Source organism: Cetorhinus maximus, unplaced genomic scaffold (genome assembly GCF_964194155.1).
Source record: "Cetorhinus maximus unplaced genomic scaffold, sCetMax3.hap1.1 HAP1_SCAFFOLD_1767, whole genome shotgun sequence".
Classification (NCBI taxonomy): Eukaryota; Metazoa; Chordata; class Chondrichthyes; order Lamniformes; family Cetorhinidae; genus Cetorhinus; species Cetorhinus maximus.
In genome coordinates, this window is record NW_027597707.1 from 21,406 (window position 1) to 39,698 (window position 18,293).

The 18,293-nt window shown below is 65.6% G+C and overlaps 2 protein-coding genes across 2 annotated transcripts; one reads left to right on the plus strand and one right to left on the minus strand.

The window, feature by feature from the left end:
• Positions 1-623: 623 nt before the first annotated feature.
• On the minus strand, positions 624-8,877 carry LOC144676634 (maestro heat-like repeat-containing protein family member 1). Its single transcript, XM_078537005.1, has 4 exons — positions 8,635-8,877; positions 7,834-8,103; positions 4,398-5,493; positions 624-4,339 (listed from the first exon to the last, which is right to left on the minus strand). Exons 1-4 carry the CDS (start codon positions 8,875-8,877, stop codon positions 624-626), a joined length of 5,325 nt encoding a protein of 1,774 aa, XP_078393131.1.
• Positions 8,878-13,333: 4,456 nt separating this feature from the next.
• Positions 13,334-18,184, plus strand: LOC144676635 (maestro heat-like repeat-containing protein family member 1). Its single transcript, XM_078537006.1, has one exon. It carries the CDS (start codon positions 13,334-13,336, stop codon positions 18,182-18,184), a length of 4,851 nt encoding a protein of 1,616 aa, XP_078393132.1.
• Positions 18,185-18,293: the final 109 nt, after the last annotated feature.

Sequence of the window (18,293 nt, forward strand, 5' to 3'; positions counted from 1 at the left end):
GTTTGTGTGAGTGAGTGAGTGTGTGTGTGTGAGTATGTGTGTGAGTGAGTGAGTGCGTTTGTGTTTATGTGAGTGTGTTTGTGTGAGTGAGAGTTTGTGTGAGTGTTTGTGTAGGCGTGTTTGTGAGTGCGTGTGTGAGTGGGTGTGTTTGTGTTTAAGTTAGTGTGTTTGTGTGAGTGCTTGTGTGGGAGTGTGTGTTTGTGTGAGTGAATGTGTATGTGAGTGTTTGTGAGCGTGTGTGTGAGTGAGCGTGTGTGTGAGTGAGCGTCTATGTGAGTGAGTGTGTGTGTGTTTGTGTGCGTGTATGTGTTTGTGTGAGTGTGTTCACGTGAGTGTGTGTGTGAGAGAGAGTGTGTCTGTGAGTGAATGTGTGTATGAGTCTGTTTATGTGAGTGTGTGTGTATGTGTGAGGGTGAGTGAATGTGTGTATGAGTGTGTTTATGTGAGTGTGTGTGTGTGAGTAAGGAATGGAGAGATGGTTTAGTCAATGGAGAGATGGTTTAGTCAATGGGTGGACAACCTATCCTGTTATTCCATTTCAGTTGTACTGAAAGGTTTCTCTCCGGGTGACAGACTCTTTGTTGAGGGGATCCAATCCCATCTGCACTGGCCTGGCAGGAAAACTAAGAGAAAAGGCTGAGAGTTTTGGCTGTTGTCATTCGGACACTTGCTGCCGGGTCGCGTATCATCAACGCGATGGCTTGGTGGACATGGTCATCCTCATCACCCCAAAGCTGGCTGTTATCCTTGGGCATGTTCTTCAGGAGATGCCCCGTGAAGATGATGGCGTTTGCCCGGACCTCCGGGGATGGGTTGCTGCAGAAGTGGAGGCTGCTGCTGAGGTAGGTTTGGATGTAGTCGGGCAGATCCCAGGCAATGCTCCTGGTCAGCTTGCTCAGAAAGGCCCAGTAGCATGGGCTGCGGCCCTGTGGGAGTTGGCTCTGAAAGGTCACGCACAGGTCGTCCGAGCCCACGAGAGGCGTCACCGAGGCCAACACGCGTCCAGAGGCCTGGCGGACCTCCGGGCTGCTCTGGTTGAGGTACAGCAGCAAGTGGACCAGGACGGAGTGGACCTGCTCCACCAAGACCGGCTCCGACTGGCCGACTGCAAACTTGGACAGGGCCCCGAAGAGGGAGAGGGCGGAGGCTCGCACCCGGTCACTCCCCTCTTCAAAGAAGGGCCGGATCCCCAGGCACAAGTTGACCAGGAGGCCCCGGACGTCGTCCTCTTCCAGCTGAGCCAAGACCCTCGAGAGGCCAGCGAGGACCTCCAGGGCGACCTCCTGGCGCGGCCCGTCCACCTCCTCCGCCCCCGCCAGGAGGGCGGCCAGGAGCTTGGCGGAGTACCTCCGGACCCTGGCGGGGTCGGTCAGGGCCACGTCGCCCAAGCCCTTCACCGCCAGGAGGCGGGTGGCGGGGGAGCGGTCAAGCAAGGCCCAGAGCAGGCCGCTCACCAGGATGTCCATGTGCCGCAGGTCAAAGGCCGCGTGGTGCTTGACCAGCCGGCCGAAGAAAGCGGCCACCGCGGCCGGTTGGCTCTGGTGAAGGGTGGGCGCGGCGGCGAGGTACTCCACCAGGCCGTCCAGGTGAGGGCTGCCCTGGCTGACCATCGCTTCGGCCAGCAGGGCAACCCCGTGGGGGTAGGTGCCGGGATCCTCCATCATCTGCCATCCTCCCGCCTCCTCGAGCGAGGCCACCACCGCGGCCCCTGACCCCCGGCTCAGTAGCGCCTTCAGCGCGGCGACCGAGTAGGGGCCGAGGTTGAGGTTTTGGGGCATCGGCTCCCTCGGGTTCCCTTTGGCCGGGAGGCGCTGGGGGTCGGGGCCAGCGCCGGAGCGGGGGACCAGCAGGGTGCCGAGCAGCCGGGGGTAGAGGTCGTCGAGGGCCGGGCCGTCCCCGGGGTGGGACAGGATGGCGCTCAGGGCGCGGGCGGCGGCCGGACCGCCGGGGCCGCCCAGCTCGGCCAGCAGCAGCTCGGCCGCCCGCCCGCCCAGCGACCTCCACACCAGGGCCCCCTCCGGCCGGCAGGGGTCGGGGCCGCTGGCGAGGAGGGCGGCGATGGCGTCGGCCGGGTGGTGCCGGGCCAGGGCGGCCAGGCTGGGGGCCGCGGCCAGCCTCGCCCCCTGGTGGCCGACCCCCCGCAGCCGGGCGCAGAGGTCCTGCAGCAGCCCCGGGGCCTGGACCCGCAGCTCCGGCCCCCGCCGGGCCAGGACGGCATGGATGGCGGCGCCCGCGGCGATGGCGCAGCCAGGCTGGGGGTCGGTCAGACCCTCGAACAGGGCGGCGAGGAGGTCCCGCAGCCGGCAGGCCGGCGTGCGCTCCGAGACAGCCCTGGCCACCTCCCGGCAGGCCTGGCGAGGGTTGGCCCCCTCCTTGCCCGCGGACCTGCTCCCCCCCAGCGCCTTCAGCCGCTCCACCGAGCCGTCCCTCCCCTCCGCCGGGAACCCCTGGTAGCGCCGCTGGATGGAGAAGAGGGCGCACAGGCAGTCGAGGGCCAGGCGGCGAACGGCCGGAGAGGTGTCAGCGCAGCGGGGGACCAGCCGGCCCACCATGGCCTCCAGGCCGCAATGGCTGACCGCCGGCCGCGGGCCGAGGCTCTCCAGGAAGAAGGCCAGCAGCCCGGCGGTCAGCTCCAAGGCCCTCTCCCGCTCGTGGGCCCTCCCCGACACGGTCCAGCCTTCCAGGGTGCGGAAGACGGCCTGGAGCCCCCTCGGGGAGAGGTCCCGGAGCAGGACCTGCCGCAGGAGGCCTTGCAGGGCCGCCGAGGCCTCCCTCGCTAGGCCCCGCCGCTGGGCCTGGTCCTCCTCCCCGCCGGAGCCTCCCTCCGTGCCGATCACGCCGCCCGCGCAGCTCCTCAGCAGCCGGGAGGTCAGGTCCCCGCCGGACTCGGGCTCCAGCTGCACCAGGAGGCCGCAGGCGGTCAGGGCGGAGCAGCGGAGGGAGTGTCCGGACGGGTCTCCCGGCTCGGACCCCGCCATCTCCTCCAGGCAGCTCAGCAGCTCCCCCTTGGCGGGGCAGCGGCGCGAGAGCCGCGGCCCCTTGTCCAGGACGGCTCGAGCCGTCAGGGTCACGGCCTGGGTCAGGCTCAGCTTGAGGGCCTGACCCCTCGGCTTGCCCTTCGACTCCGGGGCGCCGCCCTGGTAGAGGAGGAGCACCAGGCCCAGGACGTCGGCCCCGAACTCCGGCCGGAGCCGCTCGGCGGGCGCCCACTGCGCCACCCGCCCGTAGCACAGGAGGATCCCGCTCCTGACCGCCTCGGCCTCCTCGCCGCCCGGCCTCCCCTTCACCAGTTTGAGGAACGTGGCGGCCTTCTGGGACAGGTGGGGCCTGGCGAAGTCCTCCAGCTGCCCGAGGGCATCGTCCAGGTGGCGGTCAGCGCAGAGGCCGATCCCGAGGGCCAGGCCCTCCCGCTCCAGGGCCTGCTGGTATTGGGCGCTCCGCAGCATCTCCCGGAGCTGGGCCCTCACCACCTCCTCGCTCCCGGTCTGCTTCAACACCAGGCCCCTGCACTGGAACAGGAAACCCCTCTCCCGGGGACAGCCGGCCAGTTGTCTCCCTTGCTGCATCATCCGGTCGACCAGCCGCAGGCTCCATCTCTCCTCCCCGATCTCCTCCAAGCTCCGGGACAGGAAGAGCAGCAGCCTCTCCTCCCGGTGTTCCCGGACCATCCCGCTCTCCGCAGACCCTCCCAGGGCCCGGGCGAGCTCCGGGATCTCCTCCTCCCACAGGCCCTCGACCCAGGGGTGGATGGTAGGCCCGAGGGCCAGGAGTAGAGTCAGGGTGGCCGGGCCCCTTCCTGGGGCCTGACCAGGGTCTGAGGAGAGGGTCAGCAGACGGGCCAGGAGAGCCTGAGGGTCGGGGAGCCCTGGCGTGGTGCCCTGGTGGGGACTGAACGTTCCGGATTCCCGCTGGCGCCCGACCAGTTTCTCCAGGCACCGGCACACGACGGGCAAAGCCCGGGTGTAGGGCACCGGGGTGAGGAACCGCAGCAGCGCCGGCCACACGAGGCCGGTCGTGCCCTCGGCGTCGGCGATCTGCTCCAGCAGGGCCTCCGCCATCGGCCTCAAGCCCTCGCCTGGGATCTCCCCGTCCCCCTCGCGGGGGCCCTGGGCCCTCCCCGTCACCTCCCCCTCCTCCGGAACGGCGCAGAGACCGACGGTGTAATCCACCAGAGCTGTGGCCTCCGGCGACTCCAGGTAACCGTGGCTGGCCAGGCTGCCGATGGTCCTGAGGACGGCCCCCTTGACCGCCTCGCTGTCGTCCGTCAGGGCCACCTTGAGGGCGGCCACGATCTTGACCTCTCTTGCCCCGCAGCTCCGAGGGGGCGGTGTTGACGATCCTGGCCAAGGCCGTGAGGTTCGCCACCCGCTGGCGCCCGCCGGTGGTGGCCAACTTGCCGAGGATGAACTGGACCACAGGCTGGGGCCACTCGCGGGCCAGGAGGGCCAAGCAGCCCAGGGTCCCCTCGCGGTTCCTCAGGCCCTGCAGGTCGCCGGGGGTCACCGGGCCGCAGAGTTGGCCGTGCAGGGCGGCCAGGAGCTTGTCCGCCTGCCCCCTCAGGCCACAGGAGCTCCCCAAACCCCCACCCACGGAGGCCCCCAGCACGGAGAGCAGGCACTGGGTGACGGGCAGGCCCCCGGGCTGCTTCCCGTACAGGGAGAGGAGCTGGGGCACCAGCCCGGGCAGCTCCTCCTCCAGCCTATCACGGGGGAGCAGCGGCACCATGTGACCCAGGGCCTCCAAGATGGCCGCCCTGACCTTGGCGTCTTTCTCCTGCAGCCACTTGGAGAGGTGGTTCTTGTAGAGCGTGTAGATGGTCCGGGCCAGGGCGTCCTTGTCGCTCAGGGCGGGGTCTGGGGCCTTTTCCGAATGCCTGAAGTATTGGAGGATGCTCTTGCTGAAGAGGCCCAAGGCTGAAGCGAGGACACAAACGTGGCTCTTCGCTTTCACTAGGCCAAAGGCTGCTTGCAGCGTCGTGAGGACCAGCGGAAGGCGTGGCACCATGCCCTCCACGTTGGTTCCAGAGAGTTCCACCAGGGTCCTGATGACCATGGGGTGAGGGAAGACGCCCGGCTTGACCTTCCCCAACAGCTGGTCCAACACCTCCGCGGCAAAGCCCCGCCCCAGGGCCACCAGGAGCTCGCTGGCCGCCTCTTGATCCAGGGGTCCGGCCTCGTCCGTGGAGGCCGCGGCCGCTGCCACAATGACCTCCCGCGCCAGCGGCCGCTCGATCCGCTCGGCCGACTCGCCCGCGACCAGCGCCATGATCCGCAGGAGGGCCGGGCGGTGCCCATCATCCAGCCGGGCCCAGCCGCCACTCAGGGAGGCGTGGCAGGAGCTGAGGACCAGCCCCGGGTGCAGCAGTCCCAAAGCGCGCAGCGACTCCACCACCTGACGCCGGACGGCCCCGTCGGTGTCCGAAGCTGCAGCGATCAGGGCCCCGAGGTACAGCTGGGCGCAGTCGGCATCCATTCTGTCATCTGGCGCCTCCACCTGGAATTGGAGAATTCATCGTTACTGCCGGCGGAGAGAAAACCTGAACACCGCGCAATCCATCTTACCGGGAGCAATGCCACCGGCGCACCGCGAAACCCACTGGTAGCAATGCCACTGGCTCAGCACGAAACCCACTGGGAGCAATGCCACTGGCTCACCCCGAAACCCACTGCGAGCAATGCCACTGGCGCACCGCGCAACCCTGTGGGAGCAATGCCACTTGCGCACCGCGAAACCCACTGGGAGCAAAATCACTGGCGCACCGCAAAACCCACTGGGAGCAATGACACAGGTGAACAATCCATCTCCTTGGGAGCAATGCCCCTGGCGCACCGCAAAATCTACTGGAGCAATGCCACTGGCGCACCATGAAATTCACGGGGTGAAATGCCACAGGGGTGCACTCGAATTGACCAGGAGTGTTGCCAAGGGTGCACAATCAGATCGGTGGGAGCAATGCCACAGGATCTGGTTTGTTGTCGGATGTGGCTTGTGGGGCTGAGTGGCCTCCTCCTTCACCCACTCCGCTGGAGCAGATGACCTGGCCATTCCCACGCTGCTGTTTGTGGGAGCTTGCTGTGCGCGGATTGTTTCCGACGCTATAACGGCGACTACACCCCGGAAGGGGATTGGCCGGCTCTAAGTCGCTTTGCGGGTCCCGGAGGTGGCGAACGGTGCGAGGGAAATTTGCGGAGGGGGCGGGACGGTCGGCCTCAGGATGGGGCCTGAGAGCCACTGTTTACCTGGGTCCTGAGCAGTGGAACAATACGGGCTCCCTCCCTGGTCGGCGCACCGTCCGAGCAATGCCAGTGGTGGTCTGCCAGCTGCCCTGTCGCTCCCTCTATGTTAGACCCCCCCCCAACTCACTCAGCCCACGGCTGTTGTGTGTGACCAGTGCCAGGCCCATTGTGAGGTCAACTCCTCTCTGGGGGGGAGGGGTGTGCAGGTCCAGTTGTTTCTCTGCAGGGGCCGGGGTGGGGAGTGAGGTGGGGTTGGGGGTGGTGGTGGGGGTGGGGTGGGTGAGGTGGGGGAGGGGGTGGGGGTGGGGGTGGGAGCTGGGGGTATGGGTTGAGGTGGGTGTGGGATGGGGATGGGGGAGGGGGAGGTTACGAGGTTAGGTTGGGAGTGGTGTTGGGGGTGGGGGTGGTGGAGGGGTTGGGAGTGGGGGAGGGTACGAGGTGGGGTTGGGCGTGGGGTTTGGGGTGGGGGTGGGGGTGGGTGTGAGGGTGGGGGTGGGGGGTGTGGGTGGGGTTAGTGTGGAGTTGGGGGTGGGGATGGGGGTTAGGGTGGGGGTGAGGTGGGGGTGGGTGTGGGTGGGGGAATGGGGGTGGGGGTGGGTGTGGGGGATGGGGGTGGGGGTGGGGTTGGGCGTGGGGGTGGGGGAGGGGGTGGGGGTGGGGGTGGGGTGTGGGGGTGAGGTGGGGGTGGGGGTGGGGGTGGGGGGTGGGGGTGAGGTGGGGGAGGGGCTGGTGGTGGGGGTTAGTGTGAGGGTGGGGGTGGGGGGTTGTGGGTGAGGTGGGGGTGGGGGTGGGGGTGGGGGGTGGGGGTGAGGTGGGGGTGGGGTTGGGGGTTGGGGTGGGGGTGGGGGTTGGGTTTGTTGGTGCAGCAGCAGCTGGCCAGCAGGAGGCGCTCTATCGGTTCCCCTCTCCGCACAGAGGGCCCCTCGTCTCATTCTGGGCTCGGGAGGTGGGGCAATTTAGGGGTAACATTGACAGACACCTCCACTCTCCCCCCACCCACTCTAACACCAGCCCCCCCCGCTCCCTGCTACCCCCCCCAAAACCCCCACCTCCCCCCCTCGCGGGCAGACAGGATGAACCCACAGGATGTTGGAGTCTCAGGAACAATTCAAACGTGGATTGACTTTAGTAGGAAGAACGCGGAGGGACAATGTGCAATAAAGGGGACAATTCTACATCCCAACGTACGAATTAGGGGCAGGAGTACAGGCCACTCGGCCCCTCGAGCCTGCCCCGCCCTTCAACGGGATGGTGTTGGATCTGATTTTAACCAGGAGCTGAGGGGCCTGGGTGTGTCCATGTACACGAATCATTGAAGGTGACAGGGGCCCTGTTAATAACCCTGTGGTCATTGTGGTTCTCTGTAGTGTGTAGTACACCTTTAAGGAGGGTGTTATGGAGGAAGACCACGTGTAACCAATAGAGGAGCAGCGCGGGCCCCCTCTGCAGTCAGCCGTCTGGAGCTAGTAGTCAGAAGTGTGGAGATAGGGTTTGAGTTGAAAGCTCCAAGTGTAACTGCTGAGTACCTTTATAAATAAACAGAGTGCGTTCCACCTAAGAAGTGTCTGCTGGTCAACTCCAGGTAACCGTGGCTGGCCAGGCTGCCGATGGTCCTGAGGACGGCCTCCTTGACCGCGTCACTGTCGTCTGGAAGGGCCACCTTGAGGGCGGCCACGATCTGGCCTTTCTTGCCCCGCAGCTCCGAGGGGGCGGTGTCGACGATCCTTGCCAAGGCCGTGAGGTTCACCGCCCGCTGGCGCCCGCCGGTGGTGGCCAAACTGCCGAGGATGAACTGGACCCCAGGCTGGGGCCACTCGCGGGCCAGGAGGGCCAAGCAGCCGAGGGTCCCCTCGCGGTTCCTCAGGCCCTGCTGGTCGCCGGGAGGTCACCGGGCCGCAGAGCTGGCTGTCCAGGGCGGCCAGGAGCTTGTCCGCCTGCCCCCTCAGGCCCCAGGAGCTCCCCACCCCCCCCCACCCAAGGAGGGTCCCAGCACAGAGAGCAGGCACTGGGTGACGGGGAGACCCCCAGGGGCTTTGTAAAACTCACCCGGAGCAATGCCACAGGTGCTCCATCAAACTCACCTGGAGCAATGCCACAGGTGCTCCATCAAACTCACCGGGAGCAATGCCACAGGTGCTCCATCATATTCACCGGGAGCAATGCCATGGTTGATAGAACAGGCTCAAGGGGCTGAATGGCCTCCTTTGCAACCAACCCACTAAAACAGATGATCAGGCCATGACCACATTGCTGCCTGTGGGAGCTTGCTGTGCATAAATTGGCTGCCACGTTCTCTATGTTACAACAGCGCTCACACATCCAAAAGTGATGATACATCAGCTGGAAATCACTTTGGGACATCCTGAGTTCCTGAACTAGGCGCTAGGAAAGTGCAAACCCTGTCCCTGTCCGCAGAGGCGGGGGAGATGATCGGCCTGAAACTGCCCTCAGAATGGGCCTGAAAGCCATTGTTACCCGGGTCCTGAGCAGCGGAATAAAACAGCTCGGTCGCAGATCCGGTGCTCCATCCGAGCAATGCCAGGGGGAGGTCTGCCAGCTGCTCCGTCGTTCCCTCTCTCCGTTGGAGCTCGCTCCTTCGCTCGAGCCCCTTGTTGTCCTGTGTGCTCGGTGTCAGGTCCATCGCGAGGTCAACTCCCCACTGTGCGCGGGGGTGGGGGTGGGGGGGGAAGGTTGGGTGTGTGGTGTCCGGGAGGGGGAGGTGAGTGTTGGGGGAGGTTGGGTGGGAGATGCAGGGGGACAGGGTGAACTTTATTGCTGGTGGTTAACTCCTACCCAGATTCTGCTCGGGATGTGGGACCAGCATCACAAACTCTCTGTTCCAGCAGAAAGACAGACCCACTGTCAAAGTACAGGCAGACGCGCAAGTACGAGATACAGTCCAAACCAGAATGAGGCCCAGCGACTGCACTCTGGGCGGTGATATTAACCCGGCAGAGCGTTGGAAGCAGTTGTCTATCTGTTGTGCAAGAAGCAACTGCAGGAACAGTTAGTCCTGGTACAAAAATAGAATGAAATGTCCAGACCTCCTTCAGAAATGACACTCCCGTCACAATAGATGACTCACGTGCCCTGAAGAGCAGACGACCAAAACTGCATAAAGGGGAACCTCCAACATTCTGCCAGTTGTTACTCGCTGCTTTCTGTACCTCTTAGATTCATCTCTGGACAGTGCAGAGATGACAAACCTCCAGAAGATTTATGTGCAGTACTTTAAAACATCTCAGCACTTACAGGATTTTCCTGATATATACACACACACACACACACACACACACACACGGTGTCAGCTCAGATCTTCTCTAGGCTCTTTTGGAGAGACAAAATCAACAAATTAAACAAACCAGGAGGGGAGTGGGGGTGACAGCCCCTGGTGGTGGGGGGAGGGCTGGTGGGGCCACTGTAACTAAAACTTAAGCGTGGAAGGAAGGTTAGAAAATTAAACCACAACGTCATTTCCGGGGTGATGATGCACCCCGGCCGCCCGCGGCACCCCCCGATCGCGGGAGGCCCCTAGCGTGCCAGTGGACACCACGTGCTCTCCCTCCAGGGCCACCCGGCCACCACCATACATGCAGTAGAAGGGGGGCAGGCAGTCCCCCCTCGGGCTGCCCTCTGCCTGGACCCTGTTGATTGTCCCCTCGGTCAGGCCCAGGAACAGGCTCCTCCTCCCTCCCTCCACAACCCCAGAGCCCCCCCACCCCACCCCCCCAAACCCTCCACACTTCTTCTCTAGAGTCATATGGCGTCATAGAGTTTTACAGCACAGAAAGGAGGCCCTTCGGCCCATCGTGTCCACATCGGTCATCAAGCCACTATCTACTCTAATCCCATTTCCCAGCCCTTGGCCCCTAGCCCTGTATGTGCTCTGGCATTTCAGATGTTCATCTAAATACTTCTTAAACGTCGTGAGGGTTCCCACTTCTCCCACCCTTTCAGGCAGCAGGTTCCAGATACCCCCTCCCACCCACACCCCCTCTCTCACGGTGAAAACGCTTTTCCCTCAAAACCCCTCTAAACCTCTTGCCCCTTATCTTAAATCTAAACCCCCCTGGTTATTGACCCCTCCACTAAAGTGAAAAGTTTCCCCCCATCTACCCCAATCTACGGCCCTCATAATTTTGTCCACCTCAATCAGGTCCCCGCCCTCAGCCTTCTCTGCTCTGAAGGAAAGCAACCCCGGCCTTTCCAATCCCTCTTCATTAGCTGAAACTCTTACTGATATGAAAAGCGTCACTGCTTATTTAGCTCTCTGGCTCCACTCGCAGGCTTAAACAATCAGATGCAATTACATAGGTAACATAATCAAACACCGATCAATCAAACCATTGAACGTGACACAAATCAACCTCCGAGTCATTCAAAACAACTGGTGCACTGCGCTGGTCGAGAGTATACAGATGTAGGGGTTGGTTTGTGTGTGTCAGCTTCACCTCTGACTTCTGAGCGGTCCGAATCGCTCCCACCCCCTGGGTTCTGGACCTTGGACTTATTTGGGGTTTGTGACAAAGTGCAGCAGACAACTGGTGTTGGTGAAAGAAAATATAACCTGAATTTATTGAAGTCACAAATGAATTTATAACATTAGGATGACACTGAGGTGATACAGACTCACACAGTACACTTAGTGAAGAATGGGGAACACACGGCCTAGTGAGGGAAAAATCACGCTACTAATCCCCTTACCTTTGTCCCACCCCCAAAACCTAACTCAATTGAACTCGGCGAGGTCAGGGGTCATGCTCACCAACCCAGGGTTCCTTGACAGTTCGAAATCCAGCCAGGTAAGCCGGTTGCAGTTTTGGGGTACGCTCTTTGTGTCCTCTGGGGCCTGAGGTCCCCACCTGGTCCTGGTCTGTGGAATCTGCGATGGGTCTTCAGTTGGGTGGAGGGCGCGGTTGTGGGGGGTCGATCTTCGTGGGGGGCTGCGGTTTTGGCCTTGTTGTCTTTGGTTGAGCCTGCCACCCAGTGACCCTCACCGTGAAAGCCTCGATGGAACCTACAAGGTGGACTTTGTGGGGGGTAGCGGGGAGCGAGGGGACTGGTGTTGGGGGTGGGGGGTGGGGTGGGGAGAGGTGAGGTGTCTGTCAATGTTACCCCTAAGTTGCCTCAACTCCCGAGCCCAGAATGGGACGAGGGGCCCTCTGGGCGGAGAGGGGAACCGATAGAGCGCCTCCTGCTGGCCAGCTCCTGCCCCACCAACACCTCCACCCCCACCCCCACCCCCACCTCACCCCCACACCCCCCACCCCCAAACCACACACACCCCCACCTCACCCCCCTCCCCCCAACCCACATCCCCACCTCCATCGCCACCCACACCCCCACCACCCTCCCCCACCCCCACCCCCACCTCACCCCCACCTCACCCCCACCCCCACCCCCGCCCCCACCTCACCCCACACAACCACCCCCCACCTCACCCCTCTCCCCTATCCCCAGCCACACCCCCACCCCCAACCCCACCTCACCCCCACCCCCACCTCATCCCCCACACCCACACCCACCCCCACCTCACCCCCCACAACCACCCCCCACCTCACCCCCCTCCCCCACCCCCAGCCACACACCCACCCCCACCTCACCCCCACCCCCACCCCCGCCCCCACCTCACCCCACACAACCACCCCCCACCTCACCCCTCTCCCCTACACCCAGCCACACCCCCACCCCCAACCCACCTCACCCCCACCCCCACCTCATCCCCCACACCCACACCCACCCCCACCTCACCCCCACTCCCACCCCCACCCCTACCTCACCCCCAGCTCACCCCCTCCCCCACCCCCAGCCACACCCCCACCCCCAACCCCACCTCACCCACACCTCACCCCCCACCCCCACCCCAACCCCCCCACCCCCACACCCACCCCCAAACCACACACACCCCCACCTCACTCCCACCCCCACTCACCCCCCATACCCACCTCACCCCCACCCCCACTCCCACCCCCACCCCCACCTCACCCCCACCCCCAACTCACCCACACCCCCACCCCCAGCCACACCCCCACGCCACCCCCACCTCACCCCCACCCCCACCTCACCCCCCACACCCACCCCCACCTCACCCCCACCTCAAACCCCCACCCCCACCCCCACCCCCCCAACCCCACACCCACCCCCATCCCCACCTCACCCCCCACCCCGGCCCCTGCAGAGAAACAACTGGACCTGCACACCCCTCCCCCCCAGAGAGGAGTTGACCTCACAATGGACCTGGCACTGGTCACACACAACAGCCGTGGGCTGAGTGAGTTGGGGGGGGGTCTAACATAGAGGGAGCGAGAGGGCTGTTGGCAGACCACCCCTGGCATTGCTCGGACGGTGCGCCGACCAGGGAGGGAGCCCGTATTGTTCCGCTGCTCAGGACCCAGGTAAACAGTGGCTCTCAGGCCCCATCCTGAGGCCGACCGTCCCGCCACCTCCGCAAATTTCCCTCGCAACGTTCGCCACCTCCGGGCTCCCCAAAGCAACTGAGAGCCGGCCAATCCCCTTCCGGGGCGTAGTCGCCGTTATAGCGTTGGAAACAATCCGCGCACAGCAAGCTCCCACAAACAGCAGTGTGGGAATGGCCAGGTCATCTGCTCCAGCGGAGTGGGTGAAGGAGGAGGCCACTCAGCCCCACAAGCCACATCCGACAACAAACCAGATCCTGTGGCATTGCTCCCACCGATCTGATGGTGCACCCTTGGCAACACTCCTGGTCAATTCGAGTGCACCCCTGTGGCATTGCACCCCGTGAATTTCATGGTGCGCCAGTGGCATTGCTCCAGTAGATTTTGCGGTGCGCCAGGGGCATTGCTCCCAAGGAGATGGATTGTTCACCTGTGTCATTGCTCCCAGTGGGTTTTGCGGTGCGCCAGTGATTTTGCTCCCAGTGGGTTTCGCGGTGCGCAAGTGGCATTGCTCCCGGTGAGATGGAGTACGCAGTGCACCAGTGGCATTGCTCCCAGTGGGTTTTGCGTTGCGCCAGTGGCATTGCTCCCGGTGAGATGGATTGCGCGGTGTTCAGGTTTTCTCTCCGCCGGCAGTAACGATGAATTCTCCAATTCCAGGTGGAGGCGCCAGATGACAGAATGGATGCCGACTGCGCCCAGCTGTACCTCGGGGCCCTGATCGCCGCAGCTTCGGACACCGACGGGGCCGTCCGGCGGCAGGTGGCGGAGTCGCTGTGCGCTTTGGGACTGCTGCACCCGGGGCTGGTCCTCAGCTCCTGCCACGCCTCCCTGAGTGGCGGCCGGGCCCGGCTGGACGATGGGCACCGCCCGGCCCTCCTGCGGATCATGGCGCTGGTCGCGGGCGAGACGGCGGAGCGGATCGAGCGGCCGCTGGCGCGGGAGGTCATCGTGGCGGCGGCTGCGGCCTCCACGGATGAGGCCGGACCCCTGGATCAAGAGGCAGCCAGTGAGCTCCTGGTGGCCCTGGGGCGCGGCTTTGCCGCGGAGGTGTTGGACCAGCTGTTGGGGAAGTTCAAGCCGGGCATCTTCCCTCACCCCATGGTCATCAGGACCCTGACGGAACTCTCTGGAGCTAACGTGGAGGGCATGGTGCCACGCCTTCCTCTCGTCCTCACGATGCTGCAACCAGCCTTTGGCCTAGTGAAAGAGAAGAGCCACGTTTGTGTCCTCGCTTCAGCCTTGGGCCTCTTCAGCAAGAGCATCCTCCAATACTTCAGGCCTTCGGACAAGGCCCCAGACCCCAACCTGAGCGACAAGGACGCCCTGGCCCGGACCATCTACACGCTCTACAAGAACCACCTCTCCAAGTGGCTGCAGGAGAAAGACGCTAAGGTCAGGGCGGCCATCTTGGAGGCCCTGGGTCACATGGTGCCGCTGCTCCCCCGTGATAGGCTGGAGGAGGAGCTGCCCGGGCTGGTGCCCCAGCTCCTCTCCCTGTACGGGAAGCAGCCCGGGGGCCTGCCCGTCACCCAGTGCCTGCTCTCCGTGCTGGGGGCCTCCGTGGGTGGAGGGGAGGGGGGGAGCCCCTGTGGCCTGAGGGGGCAGGCGGACAAGCTCCTGGCCGCCCTGCACGTCCAGCTCTGTGGCCCGGTGACCCCCGGCGACCTGCAGGGCCTGAGGAACCGCGAGGGGACCCTGGGCTGCTTGGCCCTCCTGGCCCGCGAGTGGCCCCAGCCTGTGGTCCAGTTCATCCTCGGCAAGTTGGCCACCACCGGCGGGCGCCAGCGGGTGGCGAACCTCACGGCCTTGGCCAGGATCGTCGACACCGCCCCCTCGGAGCTGCGGGGCAAGAGAGGTCAGATCGTGGCCGCCCTCAAGGTGGCCCTGACGGACGACAGCGAGGCGGTCAAGGGGGCCGTCCTCAGGACCATCGGCAGCCTGGCCAGCCACGGTTACCTGGAGTCGCCGGAGGGCACGGCCCTGGTGAATTACACCGTCGGTCTCTGCGCCGTTCCGGAGGAGGGGGAGGTGACGGGGAGGGCCCAGGGCCCCTGCGAGGGGGACGGGGAGACCCCGGGCGAGGGCTTGAGGCCGATGGCGGAGGCCCTGCTGGAGCAGATCGCCGACGCCGAGGGCACGACCGGCCTCGTGTGGCCGGCGCTGCTGCGGTTCCTCACCCCGGTGCCCTACACCCGGGCTTTGCCCGTCGTGTGCCGGTGCCTGGAGAAACTGGTCGGGCGCCAGCGGGAATCCGGAACGTTCCATCCCCACCAGGGCACCACGCCAGGGCTGCCCGACCCTCAGGCTCTCCTGGCCCGTCTGCTGTCCCTCTCCTCAGCCCCTGGTCAGGCCCCAGGAAGGGGCCCTGCCGCCCTGAGTCTACTCCTGGCCCTCGGGCCTACCATCCACCCCTGGGTCGAGGGCCTGTGGGAGGAGGAGATCCCGGAGCTCGCCCGGGCCCTGGGAGGGTCTGCAGAGAGCGGGATGGTCCGGGAACACCGGGAGGAGAGGCTGCTGCTCTTCCTGTCCCGGAGCTTGGAGGAGATCGGGGAGGAGAGATGGAGCCTGCGGCTGGTCGACCGGATGATGCAGCAAGGGAGACAACTGGCCGGCTGTCCCCGGGAGAGGGGTTTCCTGTTCCAGTGCAGGGGCCTGGTGTTGAAGCAGACCGGGAGCGAGGAGGTGGTGAGGGCCCAGCTCCGGGAGATGCTGCGGAGCGCCCAATACCAGCAGGCCCTGGAGCGGGAGGGCCTGGCCCTCGGGATCGGCCTCTGCGCTGACCGCCACCTGGACGATGCCCTCGGGCAGCTGGAGGACTTCGCCAGGCCCCACCTGTCCCAGAAGGCCGCCACGTTCCTCAAACTGGTGAAGGGGAGGCCGGGCGGCGAGGAGGCCGAGGCGGTCAGGAGCGGGATCCTCCTGTGCTACGGGCGGGTGGCGCAGTGGGCGCCCGCCGAGCGGCTCCGGCCGGAGTTCGGGGCCGACGTCCTGGGCCTGGTGCTCCTCCTCTACCAGGGCGGCGCCCCGGAGTCGAAGGGCAAGCCGAGGGGTCAGGCCCTCAAGCTGAGCCTGACCCAGGCCGTGACCCTGACGGCTCGAGCCGTCCTGGACAAGGGGCCGCGGCTCTCGCGCCGCTGCCCCGCCAAGGGGGAGCTGCTGAGCTGCCTGGAGGAGATGGCGGGGTCCGAGCCGGGAGACCCGTCCGGACACTCCCTCCGCTGCTCCGCCCTGACCGCCTGCGGCCTCCTGGTGCAGCTGGAGCCCGAGTCCGGCGGGGACCTGACTTCCCGGCTGCTGAGGAGCTGCGCGGGCGGCGTGATCGGCACGGAGGGAGGCTCCGGCGGGGAGGAGGACCAGGCCCAGCGGCGGGGCCTAGCGAGGGAGGCCTCGGCGGCCCTGCAAGGCCTCCTGCGGCAGGTCCTGCTCCGGGACCTCTCCCCGAGGGGGCTCCAGGCCGTCTTCCGCACCCTGGAAGGCTGGACCGTGTCGGGGAGGGCCCACGAGCGGGAGAGGGCCTTGGAGCTGACCGCCGGGCTGCTGGCCTTCTTCCTGGAGAGCCTCGGGCCACGGCCGGTGGTCAGCCATTGCGGCCTGGAGGCCATGGTGGGCCGGCTGGTCCCCCGCTGCGCTGACACCTCTCCGGCCGTTCGCCGCCTGGCCCTCGACTGCCTGTGCGCCCTCTTCTCCGTCCAGCGGCGCTACCAGGGGTTCCCGGCGGAGGGGAGGGACGGCTCGGTGGAGCGGCTGAAGGCGCTGTTGGGGAGCAGGGCCGCGGGCAAGGATGGGGCCGACCCTCGCCAGGCCTGCCGGGAGGTGGCCAGGGCTGTCTCGGAGCGCACGCCGGCCTGCCGGCTGCGGGACCTCCTCGCCGCCCTGTTCGAGGGTCTGACCGACCCCCAGCCCGGCTGCGCCATCGCCGCGGGCGCCGCCATCCATGCCGTCCTGGCCCGGCGGGGGCCGGAGCTGCGGGTCCAGGCCCCGGGGCTGCTGCAGGACCTCTGCGCCCGGCTGCGGGGGGTCGGCCACCAGGGGGCGAGGCTGGCCGCGGCCCCCAGCCTGGCCGCCCTGGCCCGGCACCACCCGGCCGACGCCATCGCCGCCCTCCTCGCCAGCGGCCCCGACCCCTGCCGGCCGGAGGGGGCCCTGGTGTGGAGGTCGCTGGGCGGGCGGGTGGCCGAGCTGCTGCTGGCCGAGCTGGGCGGCCCCGGCGGTCCGGCCGCCGCCCGCGCCCTGAGCGCCATCCTGTCCCACCCCGGGGACGGCCCGGCCCTCGACGGTCTCTACCCCCGGCTGCTCGGCACCCTGCTGGTCCCCCGCTCCGGCGCTGGCCCCGACCCCCAGCGCCTCCCGGCCAAAGGGAACCCGAGGGAGCCGATGCCCCAAAACCTCAACCTCGGCCCCTACTCAGTCGCCGCGCTGAAGGCGCTACTGAGCCGGGGGTCAGGGGCCGCGGTGGTGGCCTCGCTCGAGGAGGCGGGAGGATGGCAGATGATGGAGGATCCCGGCACCTACCCCCACGGGGTTGCCCTGCTGGCCGAAGCGATGGTCAGCCAGGGCAGCCCTCACCTGGACGGCCTGGTGGAGTACCTCGCCGCCGCGCCCACCTTTCACCAGAGCCAACCGGCCGCGGTGGCTGCTTTTTTCGGCCAGCTGGTCAAGCACCACGCGGCCTTTGACCTGCGGCACATGGACATCCTGGTGAGCGGCCTGCTCCGGGCCTTGCTTGACCGCTCCCCCGCCACCCGCCTCCTGGCGGTGAAGGGCTTGGGCGACGTGGCCCTGACCGACCCCGCCAGGGTCCGGAGGTACTCCGCCAAGCTCCTGGCCGCCCTCCTGGTGGGGGCGGAGGAGGTGGACGGGCCGCGCCAGGAGGTCGCCCTGGAGGTCCTCGCTGGCCTCTCGAAGGTCTTGGCTCAGCTGGAAGAGGACGACGTCCGGGGCCTCCTGGTCAACTTGTGCCTGGGGATCCGGCCCTTCTTTGAAGAGAGGAGTGACCGGGTGCGAGCCTCCGCCCTCTCCCTCTTCGGGGCCCTGTCCAAGTTTGCAGTCGGCCAGTCGGAGCCGGTCTTGGTGGAACAGGTCCACTCCGTCCTGGTCCACTTGCTGCTGTACCTCAACCAGAGCAGCCCAGAGGTCCGCCAGGCCTCTGGACGCGTGTTGGCCTCGGTGGCGCCTCTCGTGGGCTCGGACGACCTGTGTGTGACCTTTCAGAGCCAACTCCCACAGGGCCGCAGCCCATGCTACTGGGCCTTTCTGAGCAAGCTGACCAGGAGCATTGCCTGGGATCTGCCCGACTACATCCAAACCTACCTCAGCAGCAGCCTCCACTTCTGCAGCAACCCATCCCCGGAGATCCGGGCAAACGCCGTCATCTTCACGGGGCATCTCCTGAAGAACATGCCCAAGGATAACAGCCGGCTTTGGGGTGATGAGGATGACCATGTCCACCAAGCCATCGCGTTGATGATACGCGACCCGGCAGCAAGTGTCCGAATGACAACAGCCAAAACTCTCAGCCTTTTCTCTTAGTTTTCCTGCCAGGCCAGGGCAGATGGGATTGGATCCCCTCAACAAAGAGTCTGTCGCCCGGAGAGAAACCTTTCAGGACAACTGGACAATCTCCCCATTCCCTGGACCA

Excerpts from the sequence above, each read along its gene's own strand:
- LOC144676634 (XM_078537005.1), bottom strand. The coding sequence starts at position 8,877 with ATGGACCTGACACCGAGCACACAGGACAACAAGGGGCTCGAGCGAAGG. Across the intron at positions 8,104-8,634 it reads CCTCTGCGGACAGGGACAGG|GGCCTGAGGAACCGCGAGGG; the intron begins GTTTGCACTTTC and ends GGCGACCAGCAG. Across the intron at positions 5,494-7,833 it reads TCAGGACCATCGGCAGCCTG|GTGGAGGCGCCAGATGACAG; the intron begins GCCAGCCACGGT and ends CTCCAATTCCAG.
- LOC144676635 (XM_078537006.1), top strand. The coding sequence starts at position 13,334 with ATGGATGCCGACTGCGCCCAGCTGTACCTCGGGGCCCTGATCGCCGCA.